This window comes from Diachasma alloeum, unplaced genomic scaffold (assembly GCF_001412515.2).
Source record: "Diachasma alloeum isolate Michigan unplaced genomic scaffold, Dall2.0 Dall_scaffold_01060, whole genome shotgun sequence".
NCBI classification, from domain to species: Eukaryota; Metazoa; Arthropoda; class Insecta; order Hymenoptera; family Braconidae; genus Diachasma; species Diachasma alloeum.
In genome coordinates, this window is record NW_021681171.1 from 95455 (window position 1) to 109801 (window position 14347).

A 14347-nucleotide genomic window follows, 5' to 3' on the forward strand; every position below is an offset into this window, starting at 1 on the left:
TCTCTTCATCCAATACCATGCGACTGAATTCATTGAAAAGGTCCAGAATCAAAACATATAGATAAGGCTTTTGTTTGCCAATTCGGAGAAGACGGTGTCCACACTCGTCGTCGACCGGGCGCTCGAGAGTGCATGTGGAACTCAAGTAAACGGACTGCGTAGTCGGAGTCTGACTCTCGCTTAAAATATCTCTGAAGCTAATGAAGATAGACAAAAATATTTCGAACAAAAGATGTTTGTTATTTTGTGATGCATCTATTTGGTAATGAAACATTTGTCTGTGTCACTAATGGTTAATGAGATAATTACGGTTGAATGTGAAACGGACGACTCATTTGACCCGCCACCGTGCACATGAACGCGAATATCCCATTAACTACTGGAGATAGAGTGAAGAGTCTCATAACTTAATTGATGCATTTTTCATTAACAAATTTTTTTGATTTGTACTATTTTGCCCTATCTTTGACAGATTCGCTATAATCCGCCCTGAAGCGCGCTTCCGTTACGCCAAAGTGGTCGCGCACCGCCTGAGTTACTCCCACGCACAATAACTCTTCAACGATAAGAGTTAGGGAACCAAGTCATATGACAAAAAATGTTTCTTTTGATGTGAGGAAAACATTCTTTGTTTGAAACATTTTTTTCTATTTCAAACCGTTTTTGCGACAGAGCGTTTTAAACAATTAAATTTTTATAAACAAATAGACGGCCCGTGATTTCGAAAAAATGGTTATCATATTCGCGATCAGCGACCCTGAAAACATAAAGTCCAACCATAAAAGGCAATGGGGAAAACAAAAAATGTCAATGGACACAGAAATGGCCCTGGCGTATGGACTGTTACAATTTACAAAAGATAACGTAGAACGATGTAAACATTGACTAGTTACAAACACAACATCATGCCGTTACTTGACACCAAGGTTCTACAAACAAATCATTATGCATTTTCGTAGGCTACAAATTCGCCTGAATGCTTTTGAAAAGAATCTCGGAAAAAATAGACCAAGAGAAATTTTCAAGTTAGGTGAGTTTTAGCACGTTTTGGGTGCGTGGGCTATTTTTTCCAGGTCTATTTTTTCCACCTACCCTTTAAAAATTTAATTTGAATAAATTGTCTCGATAGATAAAAGACACTTGGTTGATGGCACATTCCCTTAAGAAATTTACAATGTAAAATCCATCATTTGATATTAAAGTCGTCATGGGTTATGTCATAGATTGCTGAAAAATGTTTTCTTTTCTACTGGAAAAGAACAACACAGAATTGGTTCCCGCATCAATTGCAACCTGGCGATTCACAGTAACTATCAATAAATTCAATAAACAATATATATATTGGTAGAATGAATAAAGAAAATACAATGGACGTACTCGTCATCAGGTGATAAGCGCTGCATAAGTGCCTTTGCAACCATTTATCCAATACCACAATATTTATCCGACTTGGTGAATGGAAACTATAACAAAATCTTCTAACGTATTTGTGAATGAAAAAAAATGTAATTTTTTATCAACAATGTAGAAAATTTGTTTAGTGAAATTCCCATGACATCCTGAATTCATTATAAATTCCATCTTAATTAAACAATACATTGAAATATGCGCTATTTGTCAATACTGATTCATAATATTTGGCGTGTTCATTTGCGCCAGTCGATAATCATTCACACTTGCTCCTCACTTATTATCATTTTATTTGTCCTTCTACATGCACACACGCGGTTACGACAGTCGCTTATGCTCTCATATCTTACATTTTACATCGAGTTCTTCAACAGGTACGGGAACTGCTCTTGGCCATCATCGTCTTCATCGTCGTCGGGTAGATTGGATTCCGCGCTGGATGGTGGTGTGTCCAATTGCGGCAGTCCAAGGTCCAGATATTCCTGGCAGCAGACAAGGCAAATATTAAAAACCACTTTTCGCCGTAGTCAATATCGTTGGGCGCAGTACTAATACATGCAGAGTAGTTGAGGTCAATGAATAGAAGAGGATGGATACTGGGAATTTTCCTCATCAAAATGTCAGCCCATAGAATTGCACTATTCGACTGTTATTTCATATAGTCAACACGGTATTCAGCTGATAATTTTTGATAATTCAACTGATAATTTTTCATCTTGATTATATTTGTGGAAAACAAAAGATTCCGTGGTCGAGTCAGATCAACTGTCAGATGGATTTTGTCTCATAGTGCAATTCCTATGGCCGACATTTGGATGGGAAAATTCCCTCCCGAATACTACTCGAGCTTCAAAATTAAGCGAGTAATTCCCTCAAGGTTTCCTGCACACAAACGAAGTCGTCAAGTTTTTCAGGTTAAAAAATCACGAGTGCGAAGCACTCCGTTTGTTTGCAACGAACCTAGCGAGAATTGCTCGATAATTTTGAAGCTCTCGTGGTCTTACTTGCGGAAATTCGTCTAATGGCTCAACTTACTTGATTCGATGTTTGGGTGAGGATTTTGTCGAGTCGATCGACGATTGCTTCGAAATCAGGCCTCTCTTCGGGCAGGTAACTCCAACAGTCTCGCATTAACATGTATCTAGAAAAGACGAAACAATTTTTGAAGACTTCCTTCATTTCATATAACATCGTAATAACAGAATGTGTATACTATTTTTGTGAGAATGCAAATATTGAGAATTAAAAATCGGCTAGAAATTACAGCTGAATTCTCCTAATCGTGTTCCGTAACGTATTGACGTTTCAGGAAATTTTTAATGGCACTATCCTTTAACAAAAAATCCAGTGTAACTTTTTTTTTATCCAATCTATACGGCGTATTGTGTCATTAGGCTTTTTGTAAATGATGATAACATACATTAAAAATATTGCGATAATACTATATTATATTATATTCTACTAGGGGGCTACGCCCCCTTCTCGCTCCTCTCGCCAACCGCGGGGGGGGCTTCGCCCCCCCCCGCTCGCTTCGCTNCCCGGGGGGGGCTTCGCCCCCCCCCCGCTCGCTTCGCTCGCACCCCCCTCCCGGTGTGACCGAGTGGGTGTGAACAGGGTTTTTCCGATAGCTCTATACATACTTTACCATGAGAGGCCACAAACGTATAATTCCCCCCCATATATAGGCACCCCCCCATAAATGGCCACCCCCATATATAGGCATTCCCCCTATATGGGCACCCCTCATATATATAGGTACCCGCCCCCGCTCATATATATGGGCACCCCCCCGTATATGGGAACAACCCCATATATGGGCACCCCCTACATATGGGCACCACCCCATATATGGACACCGCTCATATATGGGCATCCCCTCATATATGGGCACCGCCCATATATATAGGCACCCTCCATATATGAACACCCCCATATATGGGCATATCCCATATATGCCCCCCATGTATGGGCACCCCCCCATATATGGGCACCCTCCATATAGGGACACTCCCCCTATATATGGGCACCCCCCATATATGGGAGCCCCTCTATATATAGGCGTCCACCCATATATGGGCAGTCCCCTTAGAACCCCCATGATCCTTATAACCCTTATTAACCCTATGCCCCTCGTGACCCTTAGCACTCCTATGACCGTCGTGACCCTTAACACTCCTATGACCCTCGTGATCCTTAGCACTCCTATGACCCTCGTGATCCCTAGAACCTCTATGACATTTAGAACCTCTATGACCCCTGTGACCTTTGAGACCCTCGTGACTCTTATGACCCTTAGCCCCTCTATGACCCTTATGACCCTTAGCACCTCTATGACCTTCGTGACCCTTAAGAGCCTTAGTACATTTGTGACCCTCGTGGCCCTCATAACTCTTAGCCCTTCTATGACCCCTATGACCCTTAGGGCCCCTATGACCCTTGAGACCCTCCAGGGGTGGGGACGTCCTCTGAAGCCCTGAAGCCCCCGCTGGCTTCGCTCGTTTCCGGCTCCCGGTGTGACCGAATGGGTGTGACCGGGAGCGTTTTTCCGATAGCTCTATAAATACTTTACCATAAGAGGCCACATACGTATAATTCCCCCCCACATATGGGCACCCACCCTATATGAGCACCCCCTACATATGGGCACCCCCCCATATATGGGCACCCCCCATATATGGGCCGGATCAAGCGTCGCCTGAATTTTGAGCATCGCCTGAATTTTTGGGCTTATTTTTTTATTATACATATAGAGAGATACTGTACTATATTATTATACATCAGACATATATAATGGTGGTGTCCCGCAACCGATCACTTTCCTCGGAAGGTATTGTAGAGGATGAAATTTGGGATCGAAAGTTCCCCTTCGGTTTTTCGATCAGACCATTTTTTTTTGTTTTTCATTTTTTAACTTTGTCTGACTTTTTATTTTTAAACATTCTGTTACTACTTATTCCAGGACCGAAAAATATTTTTTTAAAGGGTTCATATTTTTTGGAAAAAAACCCGTTTTTTTATGTAGTACATCGATACGTAGCCACCACACCCCTTCCAGCCCTTTAGCACCGCGAATTAATTTGCAAAAAGATAAAATCACGAAACCGAAGAATTTTCTTTCCTTTATTTTTGGGTTTTTCTCATGACTACGATTAGGTCTATTAATTCCGGTCCCTCGCGACCCCAATCATTTTCGATGAAGAAAGGGAATTATGCAATAAATTATTATTTTCTTTAGTTTTTCGTCAGGAAATCCTTTTCATGTGCTTTATTAAGCCTCTCACCCATTTATTATTTTCAGAATCATTTTCGAAAACAGGAATGGTAAAAACGAAACCCTAATTTTTATTTTTTCTTCGGCTTTTGGAAATGATTTTGGAAGCGTGGGGATAAAATGGAGAGTTTTTGAGTTGAGGGCAGAACAGATGGATAACGCTTCTGATTACCGACATGGAAAAAAATGAAAAACAAAGAGAAAAGAAATAATTTTAATGTTAATTTCCTTTTTGGCTTTTGGGAATGATTTTGGAAGCGCAGCGATAAAGACGGGGAGTTGGTGAGTTGATGAATGGATAGATGGAGGACGTGTCTGATTACTGACATAAAAAACAACAAAAAAACGAAGAAAACAAAATAATAATTCCTATTTTGATTTCTTTTTTGGCTTTTGGAATCGATTTTGGACGTGCGGCGATAAAGATGGGGAGTTGGTGAGTTGATGAATGGATAGATGGAGGACGTGTCTGATTACTGACATAAAAAACAACAAAAAAACGAAGAAAACAAAATAATAATTCCTATTTTGATTTCTTTTTTGGCTTTTGGAATCGATTTTGGACGTGCGGCGATAAAGATGGGGAGTTGGTGAGTTGATGAATGGATAGATGGAGGACGTGTCTGATTACTGACATAAAAAACAACAAAAAAACGAAGAAAACAAAATAATAATTCCTATTTTGATTTCTTTTTTGGCTTTTGGAATCGATTTTGGACGTGCGGCGATAAAGATGGGGAGTCTGTGAGTAGGTGGGAGGATCGATCGATAACGTGTCTGATTACCGACATGGAAAAAAAAGAAAAACAAAGAAAAAATAATAATTCAAATTTTTTTTTTTTTTTTGGCTCTTGGAAATGATTTTGGACGCACGGCGATAAATATGAGGAGTTTGTGAGTCGAAGGGAGGATAGATGGATAACGTGTCTGATTACCGACGTAAAAAAAGTAAAAAACAAAGACAAAAATAATAATTCCAATTTTTATTTCTTTTTTCGTTTTTAGGATTGATTTTGAACGCGTGGAGATAAAGATGGGCAGCTTGTGAGTCGATAGGAGGATCGATGGATAACGTGTCTTATTTTCGACATGAGAAAAAAAAAGCGAAAAGCAAAGAAAAAAAGAGTCGAGGGTCATGAGGGTCACTTAGGGGAGAGTCAAGCATCACAAGGGTCACTTGAGGAGAGTCAAGCATCATGAGGGTCACTTGGGGGAGAGTCAAGTGTCACGAGGGTCACTTGAGGGGAGAGTGAAGCGTCACGAGGGTCACTTGAGGGGAGAGTGGAGCATCACGAGGGTTACTTGGGGTGAGTCGAAGGTCATGAGGGTCACTTGGGGGCGAGTCGAGGGTCATGAGGGTCACTTGGGGGGAGAGTCGAGGATCATGAGGGTCACTTGAGGGAAGAGTGAAGCATCACGAGGGTTACTTGGGGATGAGTCGAGGGTCATGAGGGTTCGTTGGGGGAGAGTCGAGGGTCATGAGGGTCACTTGGGGGAGAGTCGAGGGTCTTGATGGTCGCTTAGANTCACTTGAGGGGAGAGTGGAGCATCACGAGGGTTACTTGGGGTGAGTCGAAGGTCATGAGGGTCACTTGGGGGCGAGTCGAGGGTCATGAGGGTCACTTGGGGGGAGAGTCGAGGATCATGAGGGTCACTTGAGGGAAGAGTGAAGCATCACGAGGGTTACTTGGGGATGAGTCGAGGGTCATGAGGGTTCGTTGGGGGAGAGTCGAGGGTCATGAGGGTCACTTGGGGGAGAGTCGAGGGTCTTGATGGTCGCTTAGAGGAGAGTCAAGCATCACGAGGGTCACTTGAGGGAAGAGTGAAGCGTCACGAGGGTCACTTGGGGGTGAGTCGAGGGTCATGAGGGTCACTTGGGGGAGAATCGAGGGTCATGAGGGTCACTTGGGGGAGTTTGTGAGTCGATGGGAGGGTAGATGGATGACGTGTCTGATTACCGACATAAAAAAAAGCGAAAAACGAAGAAAAAAAATTCTAATTTTGATTTCTTTTTTCGCTTTTGGTAATGACTTTGAACGCGTGGAGATGATGGAGAATTTCTTAGTCGTTGAGAAGATAGATGGATGACGTGTCTGATTACCGACATAAAAAAAAGCGAAAAACGAAGAAAAAAAATTCTAATTTTGATTTCTTTTTTCGCTTTTGGTAATGACTTTGAACGCGTGGAGATGATGGAGAATTTCTTAGTCGTTGAGAAGATAGATGGATGACGTGTCTGATTACCGACATAAAAAAAAGCGAAAAACGAAGAAAAAAAATTCTAATTTTGATTTCTTTTTTCGCTTTTGGTAATGACTTTGAACGCGTGGAGATGATGGAGAATTTCTTAGTCGTTGAGAAGATAGATGGATGACGTGTCTGATTACCAACATGAAAAAAAAGCGAAAAACAGAAATTAATTGCAATTTTAATTTCTTTTTTCGCTTTCGGAAATGATTTTGGAAGATAGTCCATACAGACTATCCAGCCCAGAAGATTTTATAGTTGGATTATATGTTTTTGAAGGTGCTGATTCTGACTATCAAGTCCGTTTTTGCCAAAGCAGGTGTCTTCTATTTGTTCATAACAATTTAATTGTTTACAAGTAGATATTGCAAAAACTGTCGGAGATACAAAAGAAGTTGACAAACAAAAATTGTTCGTCATTTTAAAATACGGATTTTTTGTCATATTACTTTTTTCGATAACTACTACGGATGAAAACATATTTGAGGCAAGAGTGGAACAAGCGGTACGTTACCGCGGGCGCACAGCGCGAGCCCACTCCGATGCGTTTTGTCGAAAACTCGAAGATAGAAAAAATTGTTTCAAATAAAAAAGATTTTACATGAAATGTTGCATCAGATAAGTTTTGTGACATTTTTTGCTACTCATAATAGTTTATGAAATATTTACATTTTCGCGCTGCATAACGGGGAAAATTGATGATCCGGTCAACTTTCAACTGCAATTATCTCATAAACTATTGTGATTAAGGGAATTAGTTTATCTACAAAATTTATGCATCATCAAAAGAAGAACATTTTTTGTATGAATTTTTTTCCTCTATCTCTTTTTATTCGCAAAATATCTACAGTGAAAGTTGGAAATGAGACCGGTTACGTCTATACGCTAATGTCGTTCTGTGTCCCCTGATATGTCAAGAAGATTTTATTGTTGGATTATTATTGTTGGCGTTTGTAAGTTGCTTAATTGATGACAGGCTTAGTAACCAAAGAGGAAAAAATTAGAGCAACAATATTTTGTTGTGCTACGTTTCATTTTTGATGGCCCTGAAAAGAGCCGATTGTGATGTTGTTTATGCTGGGAGTTGCTGGAAATGGCCTCCTCCAGCAGCCACGCAGGCATGAATCCTCCGGAGGACGTCCACCTTCACACGTTGGAGCATCTCAGCACTGACATTGGTTGCGGCCGCATGCAATCGCGCCACCAGTTCCTCCGCGGTCTCTGGCTCTGTCTCCTAGACTTGTTCCTTTAGATAGCCCCAAAGGAAAAAGTCTAACGGAGTCAAGTCCGGGGATCTGATGAGAATAGAAATTCATCATTATCTTGAACACTTTATTTTTCTCGAGTAGTCTTACCGTCCAGGCCAGTGAAGCGGGCCATAACGACCGAACCAACGTCCAGGGAACTGCGCATTCAAGAAGTCGGTGACGATTCGTCACGAGTTTCTGGCCTTGCATTACAGAAACAAAAATTTTTTGGCCCCAAACATGTTCACAGACGAAAGTCTGTTCACCAGAGAAGGCATTTTCAATCAGCATAATTTACATAATTATGCTGTTGAAAATCCTCACTCGGTGAGGGAAAAAAGTTTTCAGACACGGTGGAAAGTGAACGTGTGGGGAGGAATAGTGGGTGATCGTGTGTTCATTTCCAAGCTACCGGATTATGTGAATGTGAGTATTCATGAAGCCCGCATACGACATCGAGGCAGAAAAATAATATTTTTATCATTTTTTCTTTTAACAGGGTCAACACCTCGAATTCGTCGAACACACTCTTCCTGAAATACTGGACGATATACCACTCGAAGGAAAACCTCGGTGGTTCCAGCAGGATGAAGCACCCCCTCACTGTGCTCGAATCGTCACCGACTTCTTGAATGCGCAGTTCCCTGGACGTTGGTTTGGTCGTTATGGCTGGGTTCATTGGCCTGCACGGTAAGACTACTCGAGAAAAATAAAGTGTTCCAGATAATGATGAATTTCTATTCTCATCAGATCCCCGGACTTGACTCCGCTAGACTTTTTCCTTTGGGGCTATCTAAAGGAACAAGTCTACGAGATAGACCCAGAGACCGCGGAGGAACTGGTGGCGCGATTGCATGCGGCCGTAACCAATATCAGTGCTGAGATGCTCCAACGTGTGAGGGTGGACGTCCTTCGGAGGATTCATGCCTGCGTTGCTGCTGGAGGAAGCCATTTCCAGCAACTGCCAGCATAAACAACATCACAATCGGCCATTTTTAGGGCCATCAAAAATGAAACGTAGCACAACAAAATATTGTTGCTCTAATTTTTTCCTCTTTGGTTACTAAGCCTGTCATCAATCCAGCAACTTACAAACGCCAACAATAATAATCCAACAATAAAAACTTCTTGACATATCAGGGGACACAGAATGACAATAGCGTATGGACGTAACCGGTCTCATTTCCAACTTTCACTGTAGATATTTCGCGAATAAAAAGAGATAGAGAAAAAAAATTCATACAAGAAATGTTCTTCGTTTGATGATGCATAAATTTCGTAGATAAACTAATTCCCCTAATTACAATAGTTTATGAAATAATTGCAGTTGAAAGTTGACCGGATCATCAATTTTCCCCGTTATGCAGCGCGAAAATGTAAATATTTCAGAAATTATTATGAGTAGCAAAAAATGTCACAAAACTTATCTGATGCAACATTTCATGAAAAATCTTTTTTATTTGAAACAATTTTTTCTATTTTCTTCGAGTTTTCGACAAAACGCATCGGAGTGCGCTCGCGCTTTGCGCCCGCGCTAACGTACCGCTCGTTCCACTCTTGCCTCAAATATCTTTTCATCCCTAGTAGTTATCGAAAAAAGTAATATGACAAAAAATCCGTATTGTAAAATGACGAACAATTTTTGTTCGTCAACTTCTTTTGTATCTCCGACAGTTTTTGCAATATCTCCTTTTAAACAATTAAATTGTTATGTCCCAATAGACGGCACCCACTTTGGCAAAAACGGACTTCATATTCAGAATCAGCACCTTCAAAAACATATAATCCAACTGTAAAATCTTCAGGACTGGATAGTCTGTATGGACTATCTTCCAAAATCATTTCCGAAAGCGAAAAAAGAAATTAAAATTGGAATTAATTTCTTTGTTTTTCGCTTTTTTTCATGTTGGTAATCAGACACGTCATCCATCTATCTTCTCAACGACTAAGAAATTCCCCATCATTATCTCCACGCGTTCAAAATCATTACCAAAAGCGAAAAAAAAAATCAAAAATAGAATTTTTTTTTCTTCGTTTTTCGCTTTTTTTTATGTCGGTAATCAGACACGTCATCCATCTATCTTCTCAACGACTAAGAAATTCCCCATCATTATCTCCACGCGTTCAAAATCATTACCAAAAGCGAAAAAAAAAATCAAAAATAGAATTTTTTTTTCTTCGTTTTTCGCTTTTTTTTATGTCGGTAATCAGACACGTCATCCATCTATCTTCTCAACGACTAAGAAATTCCCCATCATTATCTCCACGCGTTCAAAATCATTACCAAAAGCGAAAAAAAAAATCAAAAATAGAATTTTTTTTTCTTCGTTTTTCGCTTTTTTTTATGTCGGTAATCAGACACGTCATCCATCTACCCTCCCATCGACTCGCAAACTCCCCCAAGTGACCCTCATGACCCTCGACTCTCCCCCCAAGTGACCTTCATGACCCTCGACTCTCCCCCAAGTGACCCTCATGACCCTCGACTCACCCCAAGTAACCCTTGTGATGCTCCACTCTCCCCTCAAGTGACCCTCGTGACGCTTCACTCTCCCCTCAAGTGACCCTCGTGACACTTGACTCTCCCCCAAGTGACCCTCATGATGCTTGACTCTCCTCAAGTGACCCTTGTGATGCTTGACTCTCCCCTAAGTGACCCTCATGACCCTCGACTCTTTTTTTCTTTGTTTTTCGCTTTTTTTTTCTCATGTCGATAATAAGACACGTTATCCATCGATCCTCCCATCGACTCACAAACTCCCCATCTTTATCGCCGCGCATCCAAAATCATTTCCAAAAGCAAAAAAAGAAATTAAAATTGGAATCATCTTTTTTTTTCTTTGCTTTTCGCTTTTTTTCATGTCCGCATCTACCCTCCCATCGACTCACAAACTGCCCATCTTTGTCTCCACGCGTTCAAAATCAATCCTAAAAACGAAAAAAGAAATAAAAATTGGAATTATTATTTTTTTCTGTTTTTTGCTTTTTTTATCTCGATAATCAGACACGTCATCCATCTATCCTCCCATCGACTCATAAACTCCTCATATTTATCGCCACGCGTCCAAAATCATTTCCAAGAGCCAAAAAAGAAATTAAAATTTTAATTTTTTTTTCTTTGTTTTTCTTTTTTTTTCATGTCGGTAATCAGACACGTTATCGATCGATCCTCCCATCTACTCACAGACTCCCCATCTTTATCGCCGCACGTCCAAAATCGTTTCCAAAAGCCAAAAAAGAAATCAAAATAGGAATTATTATTTTGTTTTCTTCGTTTTTTTTTTCATGTCAGTAATCAGACACGTCATCCATCTATCCATTCATCAACTCACCAACTCCCCATCTTTATCGCTGCGCTTCCAAAATCATTCCGAAAAGCCAAAAAGGAAATTAACATTAAAATTATTTTTTTTCCTTTCTTTTTCATTTTTTTCCATGTCGGTAATCAGAAGCGTTATCCATCTATCCTCCCATCAACTCAAAAACTCCCCATTTTATCCCCACGCTTCCAAAATCATTTCCAAAAGCCGAAGAAAAAATAAAAATTAGGGTTCCGTTTTTACCATTCCTGTTTTCGAAAATGATTCTGAAAATGATAGATGGGTGAGAGGCTTAATAAAGCACATGAAAAGGATTTCCCGACGAAAAACTAAAGAAAATAATAATTTATTGTATAATTCCTTTTCTTCATCGAAAATGATTGGGGTCGCGAGGGACCCCAATTAATTGACCTAATTGTAGTCATGAGAAAAACCCAAAAATAAAGGAAAGAAAATTCTTCGGTTTCGTGATTTTATCTTTTTGCAAATTAATTCGCGGTGCTAATGGGCTGGAAGGGGTGTGGTGGCGACGTATCGATGTACTACATAAAAAAACGCGTTTTTTCCAAAAAATATGAACCCTTTAAAAAAATATTTTTCGGCCCTGGAATAAGTAGTAACAGAATGTGTAAAAATAAAAAGTCAGACAAAGTTAAAAAATGAAAAACCAAAAAAAAATGGTCTGATCGAAAAACCGAAGGGGAACTTTCGATCCCAAATTTCATCCTCTACAATACCTTCCGAGGAAAGTGATAGGTTGCGGGACACTACTCCGTTGGAGTGTGTCACATATCTCGGTGTTAGGGCCGGCGCACAATCAAAAAATATAAACACAGATGACATGCGCAATAAAATTCATTCTGTTCGCCACTCGCAAATAAACATTCAAATATTGCATCACTGCAAAATAAACAATCAAATTGTTAATTCTGTTCATGAATGTGGAGCAACGAATCAAATCATAAATCGACATCTGGGTTTTTTTTCATCCCATAATATATATATATATATATATATATATATATATATATATTTAAAGGCCAGTTTGATGACAGTAACGGATTTCTTAAGCATACGATAAATGGAGCTATGGTCACTTTGATGACAGTCATCGAAATGACCACTAGTGGGCGTTCGTCGTGTGGTATAGTGTTCGTCCTGCAACTTTGACCTCGACCTCGCGAACCCTCCAGTATGCCGATAACCTCAGTCCGAATATCTGACGCGAATATTCCCGAAAGTGGAGTTCTTATGTTTTGTAATAAAACTTGCGGTCAGAAGGGACCGCGGCGGATCTAAGTGCATGAGGAGGTAGAGCAAGGTATGAGCGTCATTTACCATCTGAACATAGCGACCGTGCGTAACCCGACCAGGCAGCATATTACAGCATTGCGCCAGTTGGAAATTGTGAATACACACCCACAATTAACAACTTTTTGGGAGCCTTGAACAGCCACCTCCACGTGGTGCTCCCGGGTCATGCCAAGAGCTGTTCGGTTTTGAGGTTATAATTCATACATTTGAATTATACTTCAAAACATTGCAGTGTCACCATAATAACCCTTAAACATATATATATATGCGGATAGGATCGAATCAATTCACTCAATAACTCATCCCCCTCTTTGCACTGTTGATTGACATCAACATCTTGCTTTTTATCCTCATCTGTCTGCATTTTATTTTGTACTTCCGTTGGGTTCAATTAGGGATGAATTACACGCGGGTAAATAATAGAAATAATTACTTTATTGGGAATTGGTTTTTTAATCATTAATTTAAAAGTTATTGAATAAATAAAACTCGGTTTGATACTGAGCGAGTATAAAGTATAAAGAAGGTAATCAAAGAATTGACGAGTAACTGGCCCCGAGACAACGATTACACGAGTTTTTATCACCTCATGTAATACGANCAAGTAACTGACCCCGAGACAACGATTACACGAGTTTTTATCACCCCATGTAATACGATTGCATCAGGTCATTGTTCTTCGTCGCACACCTGCAAGGCATCGGGTGACGTCTTCCCGGTGTACGCGAAGGCCAGTCGTCGGGGCGCAAAGTGCTGACGCTGCACCCCAGTTATCTGTATTCGACGTTAACTCATGAAGTTTTATTCACGAGTTTTTAACGTTATTTTATATTTCTTCATTCCACTGTTTGTTTCGAATAACTTATTCCACTTTCGTCACTTCATGTTATTCGAATAAGCAGTTGAATTTTGAGATGTTATTTGGGGCATAACATCCCTCCCCGCCAGGGAAGAAAATCACTACCCTCAGGAATTTTCTCTATTAACCCTAACTCACCGATATAAACCTTAATTAATAAGGTTTTTTACATTAATAATCAATATTACAAATTAAATACAATACATAAATTCTTATGCTACTTCGAAGCTAGGCGTTTCTCTTTTGGGTGCTGGCCAAGGTTTTCGACACCAGCAGTAAAGGGTTAGCCCCGAGATGAATGCTAGAATCACCATTACCCTGGTGAATATCGATGATGGGTGTGTAAGAAATTCTCGATAATCGAACTTCTTTTCTATCCGGTTCAGATCTTCTTTCTCAGCTGCCAGTTGCACGTGGAGCCCTTCCAGCTCTTTCACGTTTCCAACGACATTGTTCAGCTGGATGTCACTCAGATTGAATCTTCGTTGCTCGAGCTGAGTGGTGGTGACGTCATCTAACGTCAAGTTCAATTTTGGGTGAACATGAGCGTTGTATGTTACCTCATGTGACTTCCGCCCTCTTATGGTGAAGTCGGAAGCGACTATCTCGCAAAAGTCCTTGACCCTCAAAGTCCCTGAGTCCTCCAGAGTATCCCTTACTTGCTCGTCGCCGCAGGTGA

At 40.4% G+C, this 14347-nt stretch overlaps 1 protein-coding gene across 1 annotated transcript in view; it reads right to left on the reverse strand.

The window, feature by feature from the left end:
* Positions 1–721: 721 nt before the first annotated feature.
* The window catches only part of LOC107045702 (fibroblast growth factor receptor homolog 1), a gene marked incomplete at its 5' end in the record, with an annotated part of 21898 nt that continues 8272 nt past the window's right edge, over positions 722–14347 (reverse strand). The window contains 2 exon segments of the mRNA XM_015268035.1: positions 722–1892; positions 2446–2551. Of these exon segments, the coding sequence (XP_015123521.1) occupies positions 1764–1892; positions 2446–2551 (235 nt within the window).